The following is a 7,654-nucleotide window of genomic DNA, read 5'->3' as shown; positions in this document are numbered from 1 at the left end:
ACATGAACAATTTAACACTTTTGTTTTAAATTTATTTTAGAAATATTACCAGTATTTCATGAACAAAGTGCACGGTTCAAAAGATGAAGACAAGAAAATGCTTTGTGGCGATTATCTTAACGCATTTATTGATTCTTGCAAAACGTATGGGGTAGTTATAAAGAAGGTATGTGTTTGGCTTATTATTTACTTTTGATGCATTAATTACTAAAGATTAACTCGGCCTTTCAACACTGCACGGTTAGTGGATATAACGTGTAAATAAAACTTTATCCCTTACCTATATATTAAACAGACTTGTCCATCTTTTAATCTGAACTAATCCATATTTCATTTTTAGACAGAATTTCAAAATATCTACTGACTAAATGACGAACAATACAGACGGCACGGATGAAATCGATGTTAAGGGGCTTGACAAGTGTAACTTATGTTATCTTCTCCCGAATACTATTATTTCCTGTTTATAGACCTGATCTCTGCATTCGATTTTTTTTCATACGTTTTGCATAAAATTCAATTTCATTTCCGTTTTGTAGATAAAACTTCAGTTATTCGGGGTATGGTGTACGTTTTGTGTATCGCTTATGTTATTTCCGGCAATACAAAGCAATGTAAAGATGGTCAGACAAACATTTGTTAACGACAATGGGACAGAGACTGAACAAACTATAACTTTCAGTGAAGAATTTGGTATGATAAAACTATGTTTCTTATATACCTAAATATCAATTTTAACACATTTAACATATAATTTTCAGGTATCATCATAATTCTTAGCTACAAGAGTATTTTCCAGACAATAGCAACCATTTCTATTTCATTTCCAAACCAATTAAACTTATAGACTTGTATTTAATTCAACATGATGCTGGCATATATTAATTGTTCAATATTTCATGTAAGCCATAAGGTGCATGCAATGTATCTTCGGCTAAGGATAACAAAATATAATAAAACATAGTTAACATTTTAATATCCAAATTCCCAGTATGATGTAACTAGAAGATTTTTGAAATATTAATGTATTACGTTTTGTTTTGTTTTTCTACAGAAATGAAAGGCTATTGGACATCTATATTTACATTCCTCAGCTTTAATCTGTTTGCATGTCTTGGAAATCTTACATCAGAATGGATCAAATGGGTGGGTAGCTCAATAGGGTATACCGTGCTTTAAAAAATATTATCTTAAAGTCTAAAAAAAAAATAATTGTACTGGCGTACTTTGTTTTATGTACGGTGGGAATCTAATAAACTTCCTTTTCGTTTCGCAAGTGATGTTAATAGAAATAGAGTGTACACAGAAATTGGAATGAACCGTTGAATGGAGAAGACGAATTTTTATTACGAGATTTTAGATATTGTTACAAAAAAATATTGCTTATTGTAGTGTTAAATAAAGTATAATAACAAGTTACTAATGAAACAATGTTTAACATTTGTGTATAATTATAGTATAGACTATTACAAAACAATATATATATGTATGTATGTAATGTTTTCGCATTCTAGCTATGCACATGCGAGTGCGTGTCAAACGTAGTTAGAATAATTCAGGTCTATAACTCGTGCCCTTCATGTTATTCAACCATGAGCAACATACAGTTCAACAATGAATTGTTACTAGAATTTCCTATATATATGTATCTCATTCGTTCTGTAACCTGATCGAGTAGGAAAATTATATATAGCGTTTACTTGTGAATTGTACGTACAATAACGTATTCCGTACAATAACGTATTTCATACAGTAACGTATTCCGTACAATAACGTATTCCGTCCAATAACGTATTCCGTACAGTATCGTTTTCCGTACATTAACGTATTCCGTACAATAACGTATTCCGTATAATATCGTATTCCGTACAATAACGTATTCCGTACAAGGACGGAACTGATTATTGTGCATTGCTGTATTTCTGAACGAATTGCCGCCATTCCTTTAATACCAATCAGAACTCAGAACGGATGGACCGTATACTATGTTTAAAAGTATTTATAATTTTTTTTCAGCCTGGTCCCAATCGTGTCTGGATTCCTATAGTGCTGAGGGCTTTCATATTGATTCCAGTATATCTACTCTGTAATTACCAACCAATCGGATTTGAGCGAAAGTTCCCAGTATATATACAAAATGACGTGGTTTTTATAATAGCGGGAGTTGTCATGGCATTCACGAGTGGTTACTATAGCAGTCTTACCATGATGTATGGACCAAAGTAAGTTCTCTCCTATCATTCCTTTGATACTGTTATATCAACCCCGGATGGCCAATTATACCCCAGAAATGCGTTCATTTTTACTTCTCAAAATCTTGCGTGATCGTAAGAGGCGACTTAATTGGTTCAAATAGCTGGAGTCTATGCATCTCTTAGCTCTAGCAGGTGAGGTGGTTTTGACCCCTGGTGTTGCTTTGAAGTTTGTAACACCCGAGGTTAGCCAAAATCATCTTTCCTGTTTCGGCGCAATATGACCTATACTGTGTTAGTGCGCCGTAAAACCAAACAAACAGACTTCATGATTGATAGGTCTGGTTCTTTTCTGATGGCAAAGACATAATTTTCAATGCCAACAGTATAAAAGATCTTTTAAAACGAATCTTTACAATTTAAAAATTCACTGTCCCAATAATAGAATTAATGATAATGGTAATCAAATTTTAAAGACAGACTAGCATATGGTCTATGTAATTTGTTATTTAACTCATTTGTCGTTTCCGAAGATTGGCATATATTTATTTGTATATAAATTCAAAACATTTTAAAGAGATCATATCGTTTATCATTGTGAAATGCAAGACAAATTGCATTTTTGACAGCTTTTCACAGTGAGACTGTGTGTATTCATTTTGAAAAATGAAGCTTATATTAACTTTCCTTTATAAAAATTTAATGCTTCGATATTTCTAGAAAAGTTATAAATCTTTATTTTAGATTTAATTATTTTACAGAACACTTTATTAATATATGCAATGTTTCTGTATATTTAGAGAAGTGGAACCTTCTATGATGGGTAGAGCAGGTATGATGATGGCGTTCTTCCTCGTTCTTGGAATCACTTCCGGTGTAAACCTGTCATTATTGTTACAGAGACTTGTTACAACCAAAGCAGAAATAGGTTAAAACAGAACTCGGAAGGATATAAAAACAACAACTGCCCATCATCTTCAAGTTATTACTTTATATAATTTGGTTTAGACTTGTTCGGCAATAACCAGTCTGAATAAATGTACATTTTTGTGTTGTTATTGTTTTATTTTCTTTCAGAAGACACACAATGTAAATGAACATCGTAAAAACCATTTATAAGATATATATTTATTCTAATAAATAGCTAGATAACCACAATATTCGTTGAATTAAAATCACCAGTTTAAAAGGTAATAACGTTTGACCGTAAAATGTCTCATTTCGTATTTTGCTTTTGAACGATTGCGAAAAAATGGAAAAACTGACCATGAAAATACATTGAGTACTAGGCAAAAGCGTGTTGTACATCAACATTTTACGACTAGAAATTTACTGCTATTTAACATACTAGATAAGCATATGATACATGTATAATATATTAATACACTTGTTAAATTATTTACATCAACACTATCGGATATGTATGTTGCAGAAAAACACGAGAAGCTGCACATGTACTTAACTTTAATGTAGAGACTTTATGAAACAGATTCAGCTTAAAGTCCATGATATATATATTGTAGAAAACAGACATGGTGATATTGTAAAACACAAGCGAAATGAACCATGTAGTTACAAAGTTCTAACACAATGATTAGGGTATCACATTGCCAGTTAATCATACACTTTTCCTAAATATTTAAGTACTAAATGCATTATTAATAACAAACACTAACAGAACAAGACTGCAGCTTAAGGTCAACTTTTTCCTATTTTTCAATAAAATGTTTAATTACGATATTTTTTTCATAAAATGTTAAAACATGTCATGCATTTTACTTCTTAATAAAACAATCATTGCATGTTAATATATATACGCATGTTTGGTTAAATATTTTTACATTTTTAAGCGCATTTTCACTAGAGAAAAAACATTTATTTAGGGCAAAACTTTTCACCGTACAAACTAACATTGACGTTATTTGACTTGCATCTCTTCATCCACTATATACCCTTGGATGGTAATAATGTCACTTTAAAAAGTACCCAACATAAAATTACCCCTAAATGAATTCAATGAAATTATGCAGTTAGAAAAACAAAATTTGGCGTTTATCATTTCTTCCAGTTTCAACACTTTCAGCAGATAGAATAATATCATCACCATGGAAGGTACCTTTCATTGACACTACAAATTCACTTGCTGTGTCCATGTCTCTGTCGCAAAAATAAATTTCTCGAATACTACAGCGTGGTTCCTGTTGTAAAAAATCTTTGACAGCTTTCATGATAGTGAGGGTTGCCTCCTTAATCGGAAATCTGTACGTTCCAGCACTTATAGCTGGAAATGCAACCGATGCAATCTTGCGTTTGGAAGCACTTCTTAAACAATTTGTTACACATTCAAACAGTTTATCCTTTTCCTCGTGGTTGCCATCAATCCACTTTGGACCAACTGCGTGCATTATAACCGAACTCCGCAGTGTTCCTGCATCTGAGCAGAACACTTGTCCTATCTCAACATTTCCATTATTCTGAACGTGAAATGTGCATTCCTCTTGAATAGAGCGTCCACCTGTAAAACAATTGAAGGAAACATAAGTATTATTTAAAAAAAAAAAGGTTTATCCACTTGTACACAAGTATAAAGATAATGTTTATCTAAGCTATATGTACTATCAATGTGTTAAAGCTGCATTGTCTCCCTTGTTTAGCAAACTTTTACTACTAATTATGAAATTGAACGAATATAAATTCGACAAACCTTTCAAAACTAGAGCTTTTGCAAGTCCCCCATTGTGTTTTAACGTCTTATCAGCGGCATTGATCAGAGCCTCGACAGCAGGTAATTCAATCATATTTCCTGCTACTACATATAACAGCCTTTCATTGCCTGGAAAACATAACGCACTAACAGCTGCTTCCGTATCATCTTCAAGCGCAAGATTAATCTGAACAGTTACATTAGACGCATCTACTGCTTGTGCCTCATCAGCGTCCTCTGTGAATCTTTCTTCCTCGTCTTCATCCGTATCGCAATCAGAATCAAGCTGATCCTCATCAGTTGATTTAGCATACTTTGACGCTAAGCTGTTCACCATTTGCATGGCCCGTCCAACACCAAAACTGATGCCTCTCAAGCGGATATTTGTATTGTCAACAGTTGATATATCAAGGCAATATTGCGAAAGGCTTTGACAAATTATTTTTAATATTCGTTTGTGTTTCATAATAAAAGCAAGTACAGGCTCATCATAGCGTAGTGTTACCGTTTTCATTTGGTTATCTCGCAGGAAAAACCGTATGATGTCGCATGAGTCTTTTAGGATGAACATTGATGTTGAGTAAACAGTCACTTCACAATTAGCATGATTTACATCTATTTGAACCTGAAATAAATAATATTCTTCATATTTAACCACATCTAACATGATGTTAATTATTATTAAGTCCGATCCTGAACCATTATCCAAAAGAAATTTGTAATAAAATCCTTAAAAATCCACGTGAAAACCAACACTAATTCAAAGAAACAAAAACGTAAATAAATGAAATAAACAAGAAAACAAACTCGAATTTTTGTCTTTTCTTATCCTTGTTGCTAAAAACATGTAATTACTCAAAGAAATTTGTAATATATATATCTTCCTCAACATTTCTGTCATAATATATATACGAGGGGTTATCCAAAAATTCGTGGACTTTTTAAATATCTTTTGAACGTCAACGTGTATTGTAATGACATTTTATCAGCATACATTGTTGAATATTATCAACACATTATGAAAGGAACAATTAATTGTGTCAATAAATAATGATTTTATATTGCTTTTAAATAAGCACATACACGGCACCCGGCGCACGGTAGAAAAGCGCAGTAAGTCATCGTATATTTCTTGCTAAAAAACTAAAATATTAACGTAGAAAACCCGCTGAACATCGCATGTTTCTTCTATGATGTCATTTAAGTAATTCTTTAAAATAATGGACGTCATTTCCGTTTATTTTTGTTGATATCGCTAGAAACGCCAGACGCCTTTATTGTTTACAACGGGAAAATGACGGACACGCGGTAATTAGAAAATCGCGCGATCATGAAACGATTATAAATTTTTGTTGTAATTTGGGATCGACACCTACAAAAACATTTGATAAAAATCAGCAGACGAACAGAGAAAAGAGAAGTTAACGATCATTAGTTTTAAAGTGGCATAAGAAATTTAGTGATGGACATTACTTTGAGAAGCAGTAACTGTCATTGACTGCGTCACGTTGAAGCACAAGTTGTATGTTAATATTATGACGTTGACGTCAATAACTTTTTTGGAGTGCGCCGCTGTCGCCGACATGTGATTATGTAAAATTAAATATTGTTGTAATGTAAGAAGCTACTCACATGAATTTGTCTGTGTTTATTTGTTATTAATTCTTCTAAGCAGTGTAAGAATTTCAAATTAATATCTCAAATATATTTTACGCAACAAAGAAAGTCTACGAATTTTTGGATAACCCCTCGTATATATATTCCTGACAAAATAATTGATAACTTAAATTTATCATAGAACAATAGTTCATTTTTTTTAAATTGTTTCATCAAAATATCTTAAGATTTAAAAAAATTAACTTTATTTCTTATTACTTTTTCGATTTTACAAACCATCAATGATATATATTTTATGTAAGATAGTTTGACATTCATTTACAATAAATCTTATTTAGAGTTTATTTTCCTTGAACAATATTGTATGTGCAGCGAATTATTTACTATAATAAACAATAATATTGCCAATATCAAATGACTAGAAACATGCATATCTTTATAAATTGAGCACTAACTGGTCATTCTTACATTTCCAATTCTATGAAATTATCTTACCTGTTCTTGATGTCTCTTCCTCAACATTTCTGTCATAATCTGCCATTTATCAGATTTGACAATAAATTTTGAATCTTTCCGGAGAGGAATAGTTTTTTAAGAAGCGTTTCCTTAAGTAACATTTGCATACAATGAGCAGCTTCCTCTTGTGACTTACTAAACATTTCAATAGAGTCATCATCAATACTACAATAACCACTTAACCCCCATGTCTGAAAGTGCAAATTCACCATTGCCTTAACACTGTCTAAAACTAGCAATTTTCTCTCGCCTATGTGCATATTCTTTTCTAAAAGACATACAGGTTTGGGAATATCTACTTCTTTGAATGAACATTCTGTAATGTTAAGGTTTCGTTATTAATGGACCGTGGTTCCTTGGTTGAGTTCTATATGAAAGATCAGGAAATGGCCTTTCCCCTTGCTCCGATATTCACAAAGATTTGAGAACATCCATCAGTTGAGTATTTGCCTGTGAATCGCCAGGCAACGCCGGCGATGCCTCTGACTTCAAACCAAAGGACCCTGACTCATCATATTCTTCCCGACCTTAAACGAAACAAAAATACTTAGATTAAACATTTAGATCTATTTGAACAATACTCATAGCAACAAGTCTTTGGATTTGTGTGATATTCTTTTTACAT

General features: G+C 32.3%; 2 protein-coding genes across 2 annotated transcripts; one reads left to right on the top strand and one right to left on the bottom strand.

Annotated features, from left to right (window-relative positions):
- The first annotated feature begins 46 nt into the window (after window positions 1-46).
- Window positions 47-3,246, top strand: LOC132720556 (equilibrative nucleoside transporter 1-like). Its single transcript, XM_060704715.1, has 5 exons — window positions 47-166; window positions 540-693; window positions 1,055-1,146; window positions 2,017-2,222; window positions 2,993-3,246. The coding sequence occupies exons 1-5, from the start codon at window positions 59-61 to the stop codon at window positions 3,123-3,125; spliced, it is 693 nt and encodes a 230-aa protein (XP_060560698.1). The 5' UTR covers window positions 47-58; the 3' UTR covers window positions 3,126-3,246.
- A 976-nt stretch (window positions 3,247-4,222) lies between these two features.
- LOC132720553 (protein mono-ADP-ribosyltransferase PARP14-like) lies at window positions 4,223-7,054 on the bottom strand. Its single transcript, XM_060704711.1, has 3 exons — window positions 7,009-7,054; window positions 4,897-5,589; window positions 4,223-4,707 (listed from the first exon to the last, which is right to left on the bottom strand). The coding sequence occupies exons 1-3, from the start codon at window positions 7,052-7,054 to the stop codon at window positions 4,223-4,225; spliced, it is 1,224 nt and encodes a 407-aa protein (XP_060560694.1).
- Window positions 7,055-7,654: the final 600 nt, after the last annotated feature.

The sequence above is a fragment of the Ruditapes philippinarum genome, unplaced genomic scaffold, assembly GCF_026571515.1.
Source record: "Ruditapes philippinarum isolate M1 unplaced genomic scaffold, ASM2657151v2 ctg7307_1_1_1_1, whole genome shotgun sequence".
In the NCBI taxonomy this organism is placed as follows: domain Eukaryota; kingdom Metazoa; phylum Mollusca; class Bivalvia; order Venerida; family Veneridae; genus Ruditapes; species Ruditapes philippinarum.
Note: the sequence above shows the minus strand (reverse complement) of the source record. Positions and strands in the feature narration are given on the sequence as shown.

Bases quoted from the DNA above. Each gene is read 5' to 3' on its own strand.
- LOC132720556 (XM_060704715.1), top strand. From the start codon at position 59: ATGAACAAAGTGCACGGTTCAAAAGATGAAGACAAGAAAATGCTTTGT. The intron at 694-1,054 runs GTATGATAAAAC...GTTTTTCTACAG, and splicing joins AACTTTCAGTGAAGAATTTG to AAATGAAAGGCTATTGGACA. The intron at 1,147-2,016 runs GTGGGTAGCTCA...ATTTTTTTTCAG, and splicing joins CATCAGAATGGATCAAATGG to CCTGGTCCCAATCGTGTCTG.
- LOC132720553 (XM_060704711.1), bottom strand. From the start codon at position 7,054: ATGGCAGATTATGACAGAAATGTTGAGGAAGAGACATCAAGAACAG. The intron at 5,590-7,008 runs GTAAGATAATTT...ATAATGGTTCAG, and splicing joins GGAAGAGACATCAAGAACAG to GATCGGACTTAATAATAATT. The intron at 4,708-4,896 runs GTTTGTCGAATT...ATTGTTTTACAG, and splicing joins AAAAGCTCTAGTTTTGAAAG to GTGGACGCTCTATTCAAGAG.